Consider the following 20,750-nt stretch of genomic DNA (forward strand, 5'->3'; position numbering starts at 1 on the left):
AATACGGTTTTGCAGTTACAGTTGATGTCTCGGACAGTGACGGCAAGAACAAATACAGACCAGAATACATATATACACATGCAGCATACGTACATGAAAAATCGGACAGATGCCCTTTTAATAGTACATCACCGAATACCTTCTTTATTTTTTAAACAATGTGCTCGTGGTGAGGATAATATAAACATTACTAAAAGAAATAAAAATACCGTGATATTCCAAGATCTTACGAGAAAGGCACATTGTAACCTTATACCAAAAAAAAAAAAAAAAAAAAACAGGATCCTGTGGAACGTTTTCATATCAGCAAGTCAAAAGTTACTCACACTGCTAAAGCAATCAAATGTGACCTCTGCTAAGTTTAGCACCATAATTTATGTCAACTTCTTGGCCATGGATGCAGTTGCATATAACAGAGTTACTAGCGTATCCCACATTTGTCATGGATTGCGCTTCCAATATTGAATAGGACGAGCCATAAAAACACTCTGCGACACCAGCCTTGTATGTTTCTTGGAAGTGAGAACACGTTTTGGGTGGCAAACCCGATATGTGACATACCGTATAAAATGACGCCCTAAATTTCTTACAAACAAATGAGGCAAAATCATGTATCAGGAAATAATTATAATGATGAAGTGAACTCCAAATATATTTTCTTATATGCAGGTCATTATTTCTTCTGGCAGAAAAAATAATCTTGTCTTGCTTTTTAAAAAACTATACTTGCAATGATCATTGACAGACCGAAAGTCAATGAATATCAGTTACCAGCTATATTGAAAATGTCATGTTTGCTCTTGGCTTATATAATGCAGTTGGGTTTGGGCCAATTTTTTATTCATAGTATCAATAAATCTCCAAGTTCCTTGGTAGCACAGATTAGGTCGAGCATTGGCTAGTGTATGGCACACAGCATATATGGCATCAATCACTGCCACTTCGTCTATGGTCTCCATGTTTTCCATAACAACTGTTTCAGCTTTCTTGGCACTCAAACAACGTGTGTGACATTACTTCAAACAAGGTGTGACATAATTTCAGTCTTCTGGCTCCTTACTGGTTGCTGCAGCTTTCTTGGTGGTCAAAGCAAGCTCTCTAACCTGTGGCACAAGCTGGACAAGCTGCATAGATATATCCTCATCTTCGCCATCTTCACTCCCTTGTCTCAGCTGTTTAACTACAAGATCTGGAAATAAAATGGCATTTAGTAAAGTGTTCTAGCCACGAAAGAAGAATGAAATCACAATTCACCTTTTCATTTAAACATAAGGAATCTATACTTTTTGAAGTTATACTCCACTTACTTTCTGTTTTAATGACAACTGGATTCTTATATCATTTATATGTAAAATACTAACAGCTTTTTTTCTGTATTACTACATTTTGGTATATGAATCCACACACTTGAAGGGTCTTCTTAAAGTTCCCTTTCTTTCAATACTTTCTCCTTATGCAAAATTAAATAAAAACATTCCAAGATTATTATGAACACTTTCGAAAGTAAAATTGAAAGAACTGGGCATTTACCTTGGAAAGTAGATAGTTTCCCATAATCCTCTGGGGTCATGTATTCCTTCAGCTGGCTCAGTATCTGTGGCACACATTTGCCCGGTGCATGCAGCATGGTCTGTGTGAAGGTCTGGATAAGCACCACACAGGCCAGGTGGAGCACCAGGGCTGGCTCTGTCTCTCTACGGAGCTGCTCAGCCAGGGCTTGACGGTGGTTAAATACCAGCTGTCTGAATGAGTTATGAAAATCACATTGAATTTTGAATGGGTAATGAGAATAATGTATTTGTATATATGATCTATCGTTTAAGCTCATGCTAAAAAATGCCTAGGATTGTTACTCTCACTATTAAACAAATATTTGTTCTTTTTTATCATTATTCCAAAATTTGGTACAGTATTAGCTATAAGACTTACAAATATAAACCCATAAGGATGACCATAGGTGAATCAAGAGAGCAAATTACATTAATTTGGGATATGTGGTCAATTTCAAGCTAAAACTTTCTGAATGATACCATTCTAAATGAAAAAAAGCACTGAAATGAAAAATATTACACAAATGATGAATGTTACACAAATCAGCTCTCACTTTACATTAAAGAGAACATTAAAAACTATAGAAATAAATTTCCCAGCAGGTACCTTTCTTTCTTTTTGTCAGGCTTTTTTAGCAAGATGCCTAAATGAGATGGTCCACATGCTTCATCCAGCTGGTTATAAAATACTTCAAGGCTCTGAATGGACAAATTGTAACAAAAATAAACAAAATAATATTCATTACACCGTGTGTGTGTGTGTGTGTGTGTGTGTGTGTGTGTGAGCACAATTAACTACATGGATTACACTTCTACACTGTATCAGTCTCTATAACACTGCAAGATACATCATGCTCCAATTATTGGTATCCTTTTTATATAAAATTCAATTCATACTTCGTGGTAATTAAAACCAAATTTCTGTAACAGCAACATGTTCACCTATCTGAAGCAGAACCAACACCTTTAAACATACCTTATCATTTAATGAACTATGAAGTTTGCTAAGTACAGACTTCGATGGCTCTGGAATGCTTCCAATTATTTTTACCCTCATCTGAAAATAATTACAAGTGGTATATAACACACTTGTTTTCAACACTTATATAACATATAACATATATAACATAAATAAAAACCATGAAAAGGAAAAGCAGAAAACAAAAACAATGCAATTTCAAGCTTAATCCAAGCTTAAGATTAATACAATAATGTATGACAGAGACATTTTAGTCACATTTTATAATCAACAACAGCTATCTTTTGCAATGACTTTCCATTACAGCTGTGGTGAAAACAAACATTCCTAATTGATAGGCAACACTACAAAGTTAATATCTAACTGCTGTGGAAAGAACTCGAGAGCAGTATGCCACTTACTTCTGGAGTGAGCTGTGTCTTGTCACTCACAGACATCATGTGATCTGTTGCTATGGCATTAACAATTAGGTTAGTAATATCAGTACATATTGTCTTGAGTAGGTGCTTGGAGAGTTGTGCCTGGACATCCTCTGAAACCAGTTATAAAACAAAACATGTAAAAAGTGACAAAAGCTGTTTAAGGTATTTACCAAAAAACTTGTTAATGCTATCTAAATCAAAGTTAAATGAATTTCCTCCAAATTGAATTCATTGTACATCACTAAATGCAGCTGGTTCAAGACATTAGTATCTTAAATTTTTTTGCCAAGTTATAAAAATTTTTAGCACTGTCATATTCTCTGCATTCCACATTATAGCCAAGGAAGAACGTTAAAATACCCAATACAGACAGATAGACAGAAGCAGACAAACTCTACCTTTAAACAGCGCTATCCCTTTCTCAAACAGTTTTGTATTTGTCCACAAAGTAACCAGTTTCTCTTGCAGCTCTCCCTGTGTCTTCTTTCTAGGAGTTCCTGATGAGGCTGAACTTTGAAGAAAAACGGACTTGGCAATCTCCTGGTACTGTCTCTTTAAAGGCCTGTAACATTAAAAATAATAATGACTTTCTTCTTTAAAACCATACCTAACTATTATTCGAGATCTTTCTCTTTTAGGATGAAATTAAAAAATTAACACTGCAAGTTAATAAAATTTTTTGTCTGACATTTTTTTTCTTTGTTATAATACCAGCTTTAGATAGTGCCTGAAGAGGGTTTTAATGCTCATACCTATAAATTTGTTGAGCAACTTCTGTAAGAAATTCTTCATCACAATCCTTGAGATTTTTCTTCAGTATTTCAGTCAATTCTGGTACTTTCATGAACTCTGCCTCTCTGGGTTTTCCCTTTTGTGATGAAACAGAGGCAGAAACCTCATCCTCAGAATCCTCGTCATGTCCTCCTCCACGACCATAATGACCTTTCTTCTTGGTGGACTTCATCTTGACCTCTCTGCCCTGTAAACCACCTCCTGATTTCTGACCACCTGGAGTGACAAACAAAACAGCTGTATGACACATGACACCTTCAGACTAGCTTGACAATCCAATAAAAAGTACATCATTATTCAGGATACACATTTGGCATAGACATAGGATGGGGAATCCTACATTTTATCATTTTATTTATTCAGATAATTTTTTGATCTACTCACAAAAGCAGCCATTTATTTCAATTAGTGAGAAATACGCAAAGTCTTATAGTTAAAGTGACCCCCCCCCCTCAAATTAAGTCTTCAAAGTAATATTACAAGGTTGAATATTACAAAAACAAGACTTGATTGACTGTCATACCATCCAATTATCAAACACAAAGACCACACAAAAGATATCATGTAGCTAACTCACCAGCAGCTTTTTTCCTCCTTGCTTCTTTCCTGTCTTCTTTTGTATTATCTGCAGTGTCCAGTTGCACCTTCTTGTCACCATCAGGAGACAACAGGACCAAGTTCAGTTTGGAATCCTAGATTGAACAAATGGTTCAGCTTTAAATCCATGACATTTTACTTCTTCAAATGGCTCAGAGTAATAGAAAGAATTTCTGTTGTTAAGATTTCTATCACATTGGAGACTGTCATTATTCACCACATTTGCTACATCTCCCCTCATAAAACATGAAACATTATCTTTTTAACAGCTCCAACTGTAAGTCTTCACTGTCTTTGTCTGCTGTTTAAGCACATTCTGCCAAAACATTTGAAACACTTTTCATCTTTTCAGATGTAGATGCATAAATACAACATTATACCTTCTCTGCCTTGTCCTGCATCAACTTGTCAAACATCCTGGTACAGCTACTAATGAACTTGTCACTGGCAACAATAGTATCAGAGAACACATGGACTCCCTGCTTATGTTTGAGGAAGTCTTGTAGTAGCTGGGCTGCATCACTGCGACTGAATATAGATGGCAGCACAGGCTGGAATTGTGGACAAAGGTGTACATGATTAAATTAAGTTAAACATACTTTTAGTGGTAGCATAAATGGGAGAAGAGTAAGTAAATGTACATGTAGTACCTGTTTAGGCATTGCACTGCAGTTACTGGTGAATAAATATTTACTATATGACCACAGCACACTACAAATAGATAAAAGAGAGAAACACAAGACCATGCTTTTCTGTGTGCTATTTCGGAGTAAAGACCTTACTTAAAAATGCAAAGATGATAAGGACAGCCACACAAAAAAATGGTATAACATCAGGAAAATGGTAGCCTGCCACTACTGCAGTATACCAAACCATCCCATGGATTCATTAAATCATTAAAATATGAAATTAAATTCCAAAATCTGTCTGAAATACCATACCATGACATCTGTCCATGTGCCTCCTGCCAATGCTTCATCAACAGTGGCCTCCAGTTGATCCTTGATGCTGGTGCCTGCACAGCATGTACTCAGGAAACTCAGAGATTCACCCTTGTAACGCTTTTTCAGGAAACCTTTAGGATCGCTTATACCTAGTCTGCTCAGAGAGTCATATTCTGAAAAATAGGTCACATGCAGTGTTTATATGGAGGTGCTGATCATTACATACAAAAGTTGCAAAGGTACCGTATTAAAGAATGCAGAAAATCACATGTAGTGAGAAAATACAACACAAATTGTTTCTTACTTCTTACAAGATTCTATCAGTAATCACTTTGTGCTGATACATGCACATCGGTTTTGCTCACAAAACATTTTATGGTATTTCATACTAGGCTTCCATCCAGTGCTCTCAAACCTGCAGAATGATGACAAAAATTATAGAAACAGCTGATGTCCACTGTAACATTGCTCTTTCAAAGCATCTCATCCATTATCCTAGCATCCATAAAACATTTTAAATTTCCTTCCAAAAGGATGTCAGACATAAAAGTAGGAGATCTCAGAATACTGACCTAGGTAACCGTTCTGTTTATAAAAGGCATCCACCCATTCTGTCTGAGACCTAGTGTAGATATCTGGGATGTAAGAGGCTTTATCCTGACGTCCACCAGATATACTGCCAGCCAACCGTCCACTGCTGACCAGGTCTTCTAGAATGGCTACAAAATAAATAAAACATTAATGTTACATGGATAAGCCATTTTCACCTACAAATAAACAATTTATGCTTAGCACTAAAGCAACATTAGCATAGAAACTGGACTATTTATGGCAGAGTGGCATGTAATCATGAATATTTATCTAAGGATGTTTTCCAAAAATTCTAATTAAAGGAAACCTGATTAATCTTTTGCTAACAAGTTGAACAATAATAAATTCATTTTTGCCAGTGATGATAATTACTGTAAAAAAGTCTCTCTGGAAGGTGGTACTGGTTTATTATACTCATCACTGGTGTTGGTCTGAAAAAAAGTTAAAGATAATAAAACATCACAAGCTTTTATTTCTCTGCTTTGTCTCAAAATTAAATCAACAAACCTTGTTCTAACTGTCTTGTTAAGAAAATAAGTATCCTCCCAAAAATGCACAATTGCAAATACATTCACTAAGGCACATTTCAGTACAATTACATTTGAGAAGACTCCTTACCTTGTAACTGCACTAAAAATCCCCCTGATCTTTGCTTTCTGCCTTGCAACAAAAGTTTCAGTAAAGATAACATCCCTGTCAAAGTCATCTATCTGCCCTTGGACTATAATGCCCAGACGCTCTTTTATCACCTTAAAAAAATCAGGTCCAGATTGTTAACAGGATAGATCTGGCCAAGATCAAATATTGATGGTTGTAATCTGTATGATGCCAATAAATAGGTGTCATGTCTTTTAAAATAGATGTTTTAAAATATCACTTGATTTTTTAAATGTAGGAAGCATAGCATGCCCACTCCCCTATCTATTTCAGAGTAAGAAGGATTTTAAGTAACTTTTATTTATTATAGTTCTAAAAAGTTGGCATAAGTAATGTGTATCATTTTCAGACAAAAAAAAGGAAACTGGCAACCAAATTTTATAGAATGTTAATGAATGTATTAAACCAGTAATGCTGATAAATCCCAAATAAATATTGCTGAAGTTGTACAAAATGTCAAAACAAGTATTAGTATTGGCAGTGTACAAACCTCAGATAAGAAATCTGCTGGCAAGTCATACAGTTTGGTTAGTTCTGCAATTGTAACTTGTCCTTGTTCTTGGAGCTTATAATTGATTTCCTCCGCTAAGCGGTCAAGGTAGTCCCTAAAAGCACAAATCCAATATTGTTATAGTAATAATTGTAAGAGCTGAGATTTGACTTTTTCATATAATTTTAACAATGGTTCCTAAAATTTTTTTCAACTTTTAAATACTGCAATTGTCCATTGCTTCTGTGTTCATCTATTATCTATTTATACTTCATACAAAATTATAGATCTATTAAGAAGAAATCTCTGTAAAAATATGTAACTAACTTGTCAATCAGCTGTCCTAGGACAAGTGTAAGGTTTTTGTCAGTCTTGAGGATTTCTTCCACTTCATTTTGGATGTGACTCAAATCAACATTTATGGCATGCTGAAGCTCTACCAAGTTGACACGACCTGAAAAGAAATAAAACGTCATCAATAAACATGCTGCATTTTCAACTTTCATCTTATCATTTCAAAATAAACCCAGTGATGATTAACAACTGAGATTGGAAATCAATTATTCCAATGCACATGTTTACCAATGACCTATTATAACTCAGTCTTTGTTCATATAAACAAATGTGTCACTCTATGGGTACTATTTTTTTAAAACTTAATTAATTAATGAATAGTACTATCCATGAGTGGAATTAAAGCTTTTATTCACCTCCATGAACAATCAACTCCTCTCGGATTTCCTTAGATATTTCTTGTGGAGTTAGGTATTCTTTGCCATCTGTTGTGTAGATTACATCTATCAATTTCAACTGTATCAGTTTAGAGACAATTTCAATACAGTTTCTTTCTGAAAGTCTAAAAAAGAGGAAAAATATATCTAAAGACTTTTGTAACAAAAGTTAGTTTTAATATAGTAAATAACATAACTCACATAACTGACTTTTTCGTTAGGGTTGCACTTTCCAAGGAATAAAATTATTGAGACTTGGGAGTCAAAAACAAAAAATGTTATAAAGGGTTGTTACTTTTTAGTTTATTCCCTTCGAAGCTAGTAAATACTTGGTACAAGCTGGCGATTAGTTTTTATGATCTAATCAGTCATACTTTAAACAACTTTAAGGCCACTTTCTACATCAACAAACACCTGTCGTCTGAAGCGAGTAGTCGACGTGTCCAGGTTGTTGGTATCAGGTCGATTACGCTTTCAATGGAAATTTTGATTGTTTTTTAAATACTTTAACAGTAAAGATATGGACAGGGCTTTCAGTTCATGTATATGTCATACCTCTGGACAGTACTACTCAGCTGTGCGCGCTGAAAATCTGCTGCCAGTCGTTTCACCTCTTCCCAATCAGCCATGCTTGATCTCGTGGTATTCAGCGAGAAATGTTGAATTGTGGGATATATTGTTTTTAGCGACGGCAACATGGCGGATGCAGGTGGTTAATGTACACAAAAAGACGCATGACTCTAAGAGAAATTTTATAAAAGAGAGGTGAGGTTATACAAGCAACCTTTACTTGAATTTTGATATTGTGCAAAATGGAAACTTCCGCTTAAAGATATCGTTAATTGTAGTAAAAGGCAAAGTTGTTACTCTTAACATAGCATAAAAATGGACTCGGAGCTAATCGCACGAAGTTCCCCGCATTTGTTAGGCTAACACTCCTGATTACGCCCATGATTTGTTCACTTTAAGAAACCATAAAAAGAGCGCTTATGTTAAGTTCGTGTTGAGCCTATCTTTCCAACAACTCCGACTAAGTTCTGCTTTAAAAACTTATATTCCTAAAAGTGTTCAAACCAAAAATTAACTAACAGCATATTACAAAGCTTTGGTTAAGATGCAATAAGAAATAATATTAACTTTGAGAATTTATATTTGGAATGGGCCACGCCTATGCAGATATATTAAAATTTGTAGCAACACAATTCTTTATTGAAAGTTGGATCTAGCATGGTACTAGCACAAATGTATAATGTTACACGTTTGTGAAGTTATGCATTTGAGTGAAGGGAAAAATCACAAATTTATTGACTTTAAGCCTGCGTGTCAGTTATGATAACAAGACACCCATGTTACATTTTTTAAAGAATTTTCAGAGATATTCCATCTTTTATATAGATAAATTACAGCCAAAAAACTGCAGCAATACAAGAGGGGAACACACTTACCATCCAAAATGGCTTCAGCAGTAAAACAAAGTCCACCAATTAAGTCTACCTTGCCAAACTTACTTAATGAATATGGAATGCCAGAGGAAAAATCACCAAAGAAGAAGCATCATAAGGTATATTCAGCAGTGTCAAAGCAGGTGCAAATTATTATAATAGTTTAACACTTTTATTTCCTTTTTCTACATAGATCTTTTAGAAATTGTCAATGAATAGATGTTTTAATTATCACAAAAGGAAGTGGTTTATTGGAAATAACAACTTGTTCAAGTATTTTTTACTCATTTTTCAGAAGCACCACAAGAAAAGGGTAGAACATTCAGATAAACCTGAAGGTGTTAGAAGAGAAAAAAGTTCACTGGAAGTAGAGGAGAGAAAAAGAATAAGAGATCATGTATGTAGACATGGCACTTATGTAAACCTTAAAAAAAAATTTTCAATGCCTTTCTACAAATGTAATTAATAAAATACAGACAACCACATGAGATTTCATTGTATTGATAAAAGGCATAAGAAAAACCACAAGCTGGGCAACCAGGATCAAGAACCCAATTTTATCTCTACTGATACCATCACAGATTTCATCTTACACAGTATTGTTATTTCCATCAAAGTAACCTTTGTTTTTCTTTTTTGAAGAAATTTCAGCAGATGTGCCAAAATCCAGAGAAAGTCCGTGGATATTTTTTTGATGAGTACAAGGAAAAAGTAAAGGAGAAGATTGCAAAACAAAATGAAATGTACGAAAAGAGAGTTCAGGAATTGGACCAGGAAATAAGAAAAAAGGAAGAAAGGATGGTGAGCTGTTAAAAAATAGGAAAAAATGAGTAAAACAGAAAGATGGTCTATGTCAGAAAAGTTAAATTCTTGTTTCTTGCTTATTATTTTACACTATAAGAAGCAAATGCTTTTTTAAAATATTTTTTATATTAGTCATTTCTAGTTACTCATAGCAGGAATTACTGTTTTGTGATGAAGTTTGCAAAGAAAGTTGTCGCTTTCGAAAAATTAATAAAATGACTGCCCATTTGTGAGCTTATAAGTTTTAGACAAATATATAAATTAACATTTTATTTGTTGCAGATTAAAAAAGGACTAGCTTATAGGAAGAAAATAATGAAGAGGCATGATCTGACAACAGATAATACTTATCTGAACAAATCATACAAGTCGTATTACTATAAGGTACTTGGCAGTAATTGATAAAAATCCCTCTTGATGTTTTAGAAGTAGCATAAAATACTTCTCACTTGACTCTGCCCATGCCTGTGCACAGTTTAGAATTGCAGTTTCAGTAAAATTTGTTCTCCAAGATTGCATTTGCATAAATTACTCAACCTGAATGTAAATTTGCATTTGTGTATCTTTTTTCCGTAGGTGTTGTCTATCCAAGAGAAGCTTCAGAAAGAAGGAAAACTGAAGACTCTCACTGATGTTGATGCTTTTTGGGAAAAAGCCAAAAGCCCAGCAATATTTGAGGCATACTTGTCTGACAAACATGTACTGAAAGGTAATGAGAAATGTGCTGTTTTCTGATCTGAAATTACATCAGCACCCATTGTTAGTATTTTTGTCATGGTTACATTATGTTATTGAGTGATGCATGATTTAAAACAACACGCTTTTTTGCTGTTTTAAATATGTTAAATATAGTCAGTGTATATAGTAATTACTGAAACCATAGTCATTCACCTTTAACTTAGATATTGCTTGTAGAAACTGCACAATGAAATTCATGTTTGTTCACCATCTGTATTAATTAGTACAGTAGTAGCACTTATTCAATGTTGAACCATTTTGTTCATAGATTGCATATTTTGCAATCCTAATTTGTGTGTGACACACTTAACATAAGCAACTATTTTGACCTTGCTGTTGTAAATAAAGCAGAAGACAGTTAATACTGGTATAGAAGATGTTGATTGCATTTTGTCACACTGGGTCCATGCAACATAATAAGTCAATCAACCTTGCAAGGGTCTTAATGGTTTCTTGTGAATATGCATCCTAATACTGCTCTGTCAAGCTGAAAGAAGAAAAAACAGTGGACTTTTGCACATTGTAATGTAGTATAATAGATTGCATCACCTTGTGTTTTTATTCAGAGAGATTTTCAGTGTCTCCCTCTTCTGTACCTACATCTGCATTTTCGTCAAGGACCCCATCCCCCTCTGGTCGTAGGACAGGATCTCCATCCTCTCCTGTCCCACATTTTGCAGGTTTGTGAGCATAAGCGACTAAGGTTTGATAAAGCATTAAAGCTTGATAATTGTTATTTGATTTGGCTTGTATTGATTGTTTTATTCTAACATGACACATGTTGCTTGAAAAGCAATTAAGAGAGAGAGTTAGTTTTGTTCAAGGTTTGTTGGTATTGGTAGCTAAGGTTTAATAAAGCATTAAGGCTTTATAATTGTTATTTGGTTTGGCACCTATTGATTGCTTTGTCTTAACTTATGACATATGTCCCATAAAAATTTTTAAATGAGAGAGAGAGAGAGAGGGAGAGAGGAGAGCATCAGTTTTAATATTTTATTGACATCATGTTTTAATACATAAAGTTAATTTTTAAATTGAACAAATTCATCAACTACATCTTTAAATATAGTATTATTATTTTTAGCAATTAATTTTACGAAATCGGTGGAAACAGTCCAGTAATTAATAAGCATACTTATTACATAATGTATAATATGAACAGAACATAAACTTTCAGATTCAGAGACAGTCTCATCCACCACTGACCAGGCTCAGGGGAGCACCATAGACCAGAGCACTGCAGACTGGCACCATCTGGAAGGAATAGAGGAGGGGGACAGTTCTCCTTCACCAAAAAGTGGTAGAAAAAGTGAAATGGTGGGTGGTTAAATAAAATACATGCTGCATGTATTTGTGTTAGCATGTTTGACTTAAAACATGAGTGTTGGTTGTGCCTGTTACAGATTACCCATATCAGACTAATAAAGCTGTGGTATTGCTCATATTTCTTATTATTTGAAAGTTTATGGTGTAGGATTGCATATATTATTATTTTTGTTAGTTTAACATATTGCTCAGAGATTACTGAGGGTAGTAGATGCTTTTTTCTTTTTCAAAAACATATAAGAACTGCATTACTTTTCAGAGCTCTGCCAAGACTGTTTCTGCCACTCAGGTTGCCAAAGCAGCTGCTCAGCAGTTAGAAAAAAGATTTCCTAAAGTATGTACCATAATGATTCTCTCTGTCAATGTTCACTTAATTTAATTTATATTATTGAAATGGGAGTTGGGTACATTGAAATTATTTTAATAAAAGATATGAGATAACATTTTTTCATTCATACATATATATATATATGAAAGAAAAAACAAGTTTTTTTTCTCTGACCATTGCGACCATATTTTTACTACAAAGTGGACGCTTTTTAAATGCTAGTATAAGGTGTTTTTATCCAAGACAAACCCTGATGGCACTCTTACTAGTACTGTAACACAACAGAAAATTGCACACCTAATGCATTTACACTGACAACAACATTTTCGTCCCATTTTTTTTAAAGCAAGAGCTGCCAAAACTGCATTGCTTTACTATGGAATTGGCAGAGAAACCACCAGATCCAGAAGTGGTAAGAAGGACATTTTTATAAAAGGTCATATGATATAATAACATAACAGGAAAAAATTAAATTTCCTATAATATATGAACACAATAAATTCAAGTAAAGAAAAGATCAATGAAAGTAAAACAAACAAAGGATAATTATGATAGTTAATTTCCATTGTTTTCAAGCAGTTCAATGGCCAACCCCAGAGGTTTGAGTCACTTTCTATATTACTGAAATGACCTTTTGTATTTGATGAATGTGAAAAATATATTTCAACCATGCTTTTTTCTGTAAATTTCAAAGCTCCAGAGAGAGGCAGAGGCTGCAGTGAGAGAGCAGAAAAGAAAAACATTTGTTAAAAAACTCAGAAGAATGTATCAGCTAGCTTTGACAAATCAAGCATCATCACAAAGGTAGTGCAAATCTTTATCTTTTTATACCACTTAGTCATGGAAGTGAATCTTTAAATTTTTTGTATTAATGTTCTATGTGAATATTACATAAAGCATCGGTATATTGAGATATATCATACAGGGATATTTTGTATGTATTTATTGCAATTGTTGTACTTATACAATTTCTACATAAGATTAAATATGTGTTGGTATTAACATAAATTTATGCAGCTAAAAGAAACCAGTTATGGAATGTTACATCCTGGTACATGTACATTTTAAACTTCCCTCACAAGCTGCAGATACGCTTCCTGTACATCAGAAAAGTATTTATCATTTCAACTTGAAACTAGAAAAGCACTCAGGAAGGGCAGACCTCCACCAAGACATCTGCTAAATTCTCATTATAAACAGATAACAGTTAATAAATATTCATTTATCAATGAATGAATGGATTATCACTAAAATATAATCACTTTTAAGGTAGCCCAATTTGTGACCTATCCTGAAATATGCATCAAAATCTATCCATAAATTTTTGAGTTAGGCTGGTGACGAATGGACAGACAGACAGACAGACAGACAGACAGACAGGAGGTGAAAACATTATTTCCTTGGTAATTAAAAGAATGTCCTTGATGATATGGTTAATTCAACCTCTCTTCTATAGAATCCTTGCTAAGCATGCAGATGAAATGAAGATGCTTACAGAAGGCCCCAGACTGGCAGATTTGGTAAGTGACACCTATATGTTTTCACATCCAACACATTATAAAACAAGTGCCTGTTACTGTAATTGACACTAAAATACTGCTTCTCTTTACTACCAATTTATATGGAATCTGGGTTAAGATATGCAGATAATAGTGTTACATCCTATAAACCTCCTACACCATCTTTGAGTTGATAGCAATTTGAGAGCAAGTATGCAATGCATTCTATCAACCCTGTAGAATGATGTCTGATGCACTTACAATTCACATAGGATATGTTTTGGAGAAATGATCAAGAAATTCTTTTTAAGAATAAATTGATTGGCAGCAACATTAGTCTTTTATTTAATTTGTTTGGTGCTTTTCAGTATGAAAGCTATGACAACACTCCAGCCATAGAAGATGATGAACAACCTGCAGAAGATCCACGCTATGTACATCCTGCCCTACCAGCTTTTATGACAGAATCTGCATATTCTCCTATCTTAGAAGAAGATGAGGATGACCTGTACTCCTCGTCAAACACTGCAAGTTCAAGGTCATCTTCAGTTTACTCCGCAGGATCAAAGTCCAGGTCTACAAGTAAAAGTGAAGTGATAAGAGCACCATCTGCTGAAAGAAATATTGTGCAGTTAGCACCACTTAGGAAACCAAGTGCTAAGAGCAAGAAAAAGTGAGAATTTAACTAAATATTTGAAAGGAATTTTATATATATATATATATATATATATATATATATATATATATATATATATATATATTTTTTTTTTCTTTCTTTAAGTTACTTACTTATAATATTCAATGTCTTCTCTTAAAAAAAAGGGAAGACCTTAATCCATTATTTTTGTCCAATAATAATAAATGGCCTTTAGTTTATCATTTTAAAGATATTTCAACACCTGTTTTGTAAAGTTAACTTTATAATAGTACTGGTAAGCCTAATAATGTAAATAGTAGACAATGCAAAGTATATGCTTATTTCTAGATCTTCTGAACCAGTAGTGCACACAGTAGAGAACAAACCACCAGGCCTGCATCCTCTGACCATGGGTGCGGTTCTACAGCAGGAGAAAGTACTGGTAAGTTGTAGAGCAGTGCATACATATACATAGTACTGAGTAGTATATACTGACTGGATGACCTTTGTTGTAGAATGCGGAATTGTTATAAATGTTGAATTGTTATAAATATATGGCCATTAAAGAAAGATAATAATTTACACAACTGATAATACTGGGCTGTATTCTTTATTTTAGGAACCAAAATGTGTGAGCACATTTTGGACCAACTACATGCATGCAGGGAAAAGTATATTTGCCAAGTCTACCTGATTATCACCCACATGCATGACAGGAACTGACTGATTGTTGCTGGATGAATGAAACCCAGTAAATGTGTGGGCACAACCATTGAATTCAACAATTTCTTGGTAACAGTGACCTAGTTACAATCAATAAACCTGTCAATAGCCTGAGCTGCCAAAGTGAGTTGTGGGCAACTTAATTACTGCATCACCTGGATCCCTTCACTGCTATGAACTGACATAATTGCACAAGTGAAAAAGAAATTTATATAAAAGAACCCATGACCCATGTGTTGCCTGGCAATTCCAATTACTGCTGGATTTTTTTTATCAATGAAGGGGTTGATAGACTTAAAGGGGGAGGAGAGAGAGTTTGTTGGTGGCATAATCTTTCTTAATTAGTACATATGTCAATCAAAAGCCTAACTGTGGTTTATATATTTCAGTTAAATAATTAGTGTTTGCCAAAACAGGCATGAAATTTCAATATACTGAGTAAACATCTATAAATATTTTGTATATTTAATGTAATAAAAATATTTATTCATTTTTGAAATATATGGTGCCCAGTTTATTGTGAATTTAAATCAAATATGGTATACCATACAAAAATGGTATGAAATCATATAATAATCCGATTTGTATATAAGAATATTAATTTGCAATATTATTTTTAATTTGCTGATTTGAACATTGACCTAAGTAAATTTATTAACAGATAAAAATATGATAAGAAATAGATAAAAGAAATGCTTGCCAAAATGAAATATTTAACAGTTGTCAGTTGAACATCCACAAAAACAGTTTAACTCAAAAAATTTGGAATGCAGCCACATTCTTCTTTCTTCAGTAGAAAACAATGTCAAAACAGTGTGTTTCATTCCGTAAACGAAAATTGAGCAGGCAATTAATTCTTCCCAGAAACCCAATCAGCGCAGGGATTTTTTCCTGGGGAAGGGGGGGGGGGCAACATAAATACATAAAATACATACATAAATACATAAAACTGTTTACCTTTCCGTGCTTTTAGGTTAATGAAACTTTGGCGCAGCATGGGAATATAGGGGCATACCTGACAGCTTTGGATCTTAACTAAAATGTTTGCTTGTTTTGCCCTGTGACCCGTAACATTTTACGGATTACCTTTTTTATTTACTTTCTTTTCAAAAAGACTATGGGTTTCTTACTGCCTTCTGTGTGTTTTTTTTAAAAAATGACAGAAAAACTATCATTATATGTCAATAAAAATCCCGAGTTTCTATACCAGCGCCAGATGTCTCCATAGTGGCGCGTTAGAAGCCCCCCCCCCCCCCCCCCAAGTCCTACCCTGTACCTCTATCCTATAGTCTCAGGCCTGTTTCCAGTCAGATAATCAGAGATTGGTCTAGCCAACTAAACTGAACTCACCCTAACGAGGCATTAGTTGTTAAAACACGTATCAAGATCAAAATGGGTTTGTCATCTTTCGCCGTCTTAAACCCACGATCTCGATTTCTGATAGTTTTTGAAGGTAAAACTTGAACACGTTTAAAAATATGCCATGTCACCCCCTATTTCTAAATCCCTTACAAAGCTACTTATCTTTCCTAATTCAGATTTTAAGAGCGATAACCCACCACCACCACCACCACTTGAGCCCCCCCCCCCCCCCCCCCCCCCCTCAAAGTGATGTTGACACTGAACATTAACTGAAAAAAATCTTTGTATATTCCTCAATATTCTTATCGCACTCTAAAATTATCAGTGCCTTTCAAATATTCGGTCCCGTTTTTTGTGGTCGGCCCAGATATTTTGTTCATGGTCAAATGTTTTGAGGTGAATTCCAAGTAGAGAGAATGGCATTCGAAATGTATCCGTACTGCACTATGGCTGCATTCCTATTACTTACATACATATTGATCCACAGCTAAGTAATGCAGCTGGAATGCACATCAAATATGCCGTCGGAATATTTTGATTGTGGCTCGAATCTGGGTCGAATGCAGTCTCAGCGTCCCGGGAGGCCCTCGAATGAGTCAGAACACTAGCGAATTGAATATAAATGCGGTCAGCTGCCGCTGGAACGTCAGTCAGAATTGAGGAATTGCATGGTCTCCTAACAGCACGTTATGCTGCCAAGGAAGAAGGTGAAGGCCAGGGTGAAGATCGAAAACTCCTCAACATGCAGTGACATTGGATGGGGAAGAGGTGCTGCAGCCCAATTAGCCCCTGAAGAGCCAGCTTCTATTGTTGATGGGGCCCCAGGACCTTCAGTGTCTGAAGCTGAATCAATAGCTTCCCAGATGTGCACAATGGCCGCGATCCATCTGCAAGCTGCACAATCATCCTCTGACAGTGATAATGAGCGTCCTCCCAGTGAGGCTACTCAATCCCACAAGAAGCGAAGGAGGGAGATGGTGACGGCTGACTTCACCGAGCGGCAGGAGCAGGAGATGGTTGACTGGCTCCAGGCCCCCGAGCAAGATTGCCTCCTCAACAAGAAGCACCCTAATTACATCAAGAAAGGCTTAAAGGACGCGCTGTGGGAGCAGAAGGCCAGGGAGATGGACAAGACCAGTGACCAGCTGAAGAAGTGGTACGTGAACATGAGATCAAGGTTTGGCAAGTTGAAGCAGGTTTTCCCAGGTTCGGGCAGCAATGAACTGACTGCAAGAGACTGCTGGATCTTACGCCACTTTGAATTTCTCAGGCCCCATCTCATAGTCCAGGTCAAAAAGAGGATGTCTGTAAGTGTAAATAATATTTCATTTCATTATTTTCATGTTCTCATTTTCATGCTTTTGGCGAAATTGCGACAATTGTTCACGTGCTTTCACATTATTTATGACTATTTCTTATTACTATTCTTCACCAGATGAAGGCTAAGGTCCGCGCCCGGGCAGCTCAGGCTGAAGCACCACGAGTTCCCCAGTGTGAATTTGAGTCTGTTGGCACTGATCATCATCCCCTTGCAGCCGCTCAGCTTGATGCATACACTCCCTTGGTATCCATGCCCGGGGCTTCTAATCACATTGAGGCTACTAGGGGAAATATTGCTGAAATGCAAAGACAGATTCTGAACGAGCAGAACAAGCTCTCCAGGGTTGAGAAGTCACCAATGCATCGACAGAAGGACATCTTTGCTGATTTCATGAAGGAGGTCACCTACACATTCCCTCCCACCATGTGGCTGAGGTTCCAAAGTGAAGTGAATAGCCTACTGCAGAAGTACCAGTTAGAGCTCCACCAGCAGACCCCTATGCAGACTCAACAACTGTATCAAGATGATGACACTTCTCGTCCAATTGTGTGCATGTATTCTCCCACACCTATTAAGCAGAATGAGATGTCAGAATAGGGTACAGGGAGTCAGTAGTAGTTACATTTGTCTGGTATTGTGACATGGGGCGAGATGTGGTTTTGACTTTTTTATATTTCTTTTTCTTTTTATATCCGAACATTTCAATGAATTCTTAAAGGGATAACAACTGTTCGTGTGATATCCATATTTTACAATAAATACTTTGTAAACAACTTAAAGAAATATAATATATTCTATTTTACCACAAAAACGGCAGTTAAATCAATTATTCTGAAATTCTGTGCTTGCCATCGGACCACGTGACCTCCATAGATGACTATACTCTGTAAAAATCTCTTAAGAGATTATTTAAAAAAACTTTCTTAGAAAAAAACCAGGGACTAACTTTGAATGTAGAAATGGATTCATTGACCATTGGTAAGTATTGAAAAATTGTCGTTTACCACAGGAAAATTCATTTTTTTGGCCAAAATGAATAGTTGTTATCCTTGTAATATTGTATTTTGTATGCATCTTATCTTTATATTTACTCTTTCGATGAACAGCATTTTTGTTTTATTTGTAATATTTTTATGAAAATGCCATGGAATAAATAATTAAAATTTACAAGGGACAATCGTGTCACATTCTTAGTACAGTCGGAGTACATTGAAAGGATTCCAGTGTGCATAGGCCTACTATAAATTACAACCATTATGAATTCGAACAGCATTCGAAACATTTTCAGGCCAGACTTCTGACGTACTTTGCCAGCAATCAAACCACACTCGAAAGGCATTCGAAGTGTTTTCTCAATATTCTGTCTGCATTCTAACTGCATTCACATTATGCCCGCTCTTTCCAACTACATACGAGCTGCATTTGAAAGCTCATATTAACCTGAAATGCGCAAGAATAAATCAGGCGAGCTCGAAGCGCATTCCTAATACTTCAGCGGCATTTTTAGAAATCTGTAAAGCCCACGTCACACTTATTCGGAATCAGCAGAATGAGCCGGAATGAAGAATTTTCGAAATTCCCACCACATTCGGGAAGAAATATCAAATTGACCTAAATTCTTGCAAGAATACCGTTTAAATACTCAGAATGCGCTTCGAATCGATTCGTGCACATATTGTGTGTATTATCTCTCTAATGCAGCTCGTATATATGTTGCTGGAACACTAGGAATATCGATAATGCTGTCAGTCGGAATATTTAGAATACACTTCGAATTCCGTACGAGTGTAGTTCGATTGGTGGCCGAAATAGTATTTCGCCAGCAATCGAGATGCATTCGAGTTGTATTCCGGCTCATTTGAGGATGATGCGGAACATTCTGGCAAGATATGAATTCGAAGTGTCTTGACATTTCGGTTCTCCCTCGAATGCGATCAGAATGTTTCGAATGCTGTTAGAATGCCGTAAGAATATTACAGTTAGAATGCACTTAAAATGTCATTCGATATTTCTCCACTTGGAATGCACTGCGAAAGTTTTGAGTATCAGCAAAACATCCCGACCGGACAAAAGAATGGGCCCATATATTTGGAATGCACTCAGAATTTTTATAACGCAATTCAAATATCGAGGAATATACAAAGAATTTTCATTCCGACTACATTCTAGCTCAGTCTGCCTCTAATGTGACTAGGGTATAAGAATTAAATTCATTTTCTAATCCCCCCTCCCCTGAAATGTTGTATGAATTTTGAAATGTCTTCATTCCCGCTGGTTCTTTCCGATTCCTCCCATTAAATATGGGTTTGGCGGGGGTTTTAATCATGTCGCAGCAACAACCTTCCTATTATGTTTTAAAAGGGTACAAGCAATATTTCAATATAAAGGGTTATTTGATCTTGAATCATAGTGGGATTGAGTATATTTTTATAAATCAAAATACATTTTGAATTACATTGACGGATTTGATTGGTGGTCAATGCAACTTTGTCATCATTGTGTGCTCCTGACAAGGTCTTGTCTTGAATATTTGACTCTGTACACACTATACATTAAGAGCTAAAAACACGCGCACAAGGCTATGGCATGTGCCAAAAACATTTCAACTAAGTAATTGCAACGCGCTGCTGTTTTCGTAAAGATTCTCTGTTCTTGTTTTGAGTTGGGAAAAAATAACGCCTTTCTTTGTTCTGAATGTTATCTCTCCGGTGTTGACGACGGGGACGCCTTGAGCAGCCCGTAACACCCATGTAAACAATTTATGCTTTTTATTTTTGTAGATTATAACGCAAATACAGGTGTTCCTAGTTACGAAGT

General features: G+C 35.6%; 3 protein-coding genes across 4 annotated transcripts; 2 read left to right on the plus strand and 1 right to left on the minus strand.

The window, feature by feature from the left end:
- Positions 1-90: 90 nt before the first annotated feature.
- On the minus strand, positions 91-8,451 carry LOC106180651 (E3 UFM1-protein ligase 1). Its single transcript, XM_024074464.2, has 17 exons — positions 8,309-8,451; positions 7,733-7,878; positions 7,350-7,476; positions 7,023-7,137; positions 6,494-6,624; positions 6,248-6,306; positions 5,857-6,003; positions 5,282-5,457; positions 4,721-4,891; positions 4,321-4,435; positions 3,704-3,959; positions 3,350-3,513; positions 2,931-3,061; positions 2,527-2,607; positions 2,158-2,249; positions 1,531-1,742; positions 91-1,189 (listed from the first exon to the last, which is right to left on the minus strand). Exons 1-17 carry the CDS (start codon positions 8,449-8,451, stop codon positions 1,041-1,043), a joined length of 2,415 nt encoding a protein of 804 aa, XP_023930232.2. The 3' UTR covers positions 91-1,040.
- On the plus strand, positions 8,362-15,749 carry LOC106180652 (uncharacterized). 2 transcript variants are annotated; one of them, XM_013564687.3, is made up of 15 exons: positions 8,362-8,518; positions 9,149-9,314; positions 9,491-9,592; positions 9,838-9,996; positions 10,282-10,383; positions 10,576-10,708; positions 11,304-11,417; positions 11,915-12,054; positions 12,323-12,397; positions 12,738-12,803; positions 13,086-13,195; positions 13,848-13,911; positions 14,259-14,563; positions 14,876-14,969; positions 15,147-15,749. In XM_013564687.3, exons 2-15 carry the CDS (start codon positions 9,207-9,209, stop codon positions 15,219-15,221), a joined length of 1,647 nt encoding a protein of 548 aa, XP_013420141.2. In that variant the 5' UTR covers positions 8,362-8,518; positions 9,149-9,206; the 3' UTR covers positions 15,222-15,749. The 2 variants fall into 2 exon arrangements, with proteins under 2 accessions (XP_013420141.2, XP_013420142.2); XM_013564688.3 differs by lacking the exon at positions 11,304-11,417.
- Positions 15,750-17,089: 1,340 nt separating this feature from the next.
- On the plus strand, positions 17,090-19,103 carry LOC106180640 (uncharacterized). The gene is made up of 2 exons (XM_013564671.2): positions 17,090-17,919; positions 18,048-19,103. The coding sequence occupies exons 1-2, from the start codon at positions 17,302-17,304 to the stop codon at positions 18,528-18,530; spliced, it is 1,101 nt and encodes a 366-aa protein (XP_013420125.2). The 5' UTR covers positions 17,090-17,301; the 3' UTR covers positions 18,531-19,103.
- The last annotated feature ends 1,647 nt before the right edge of the window (positions 19,104-20,750 follow it).

Source organism: Lingula anatina, chromosome 1, assembly GCF_051362555.1.
Source record: "Lingula anatina isolate TDL-2025a chromosome 1, LinAna3.0, whole genome shotgun sequence".
NCBI classification, from domain to species: domain Eukaryota; kingdom Metazoa; phylum Brachiopoda; class Lingulata; order Lingulida; family Lingulidae; genus Lingula; species Lingula anatina.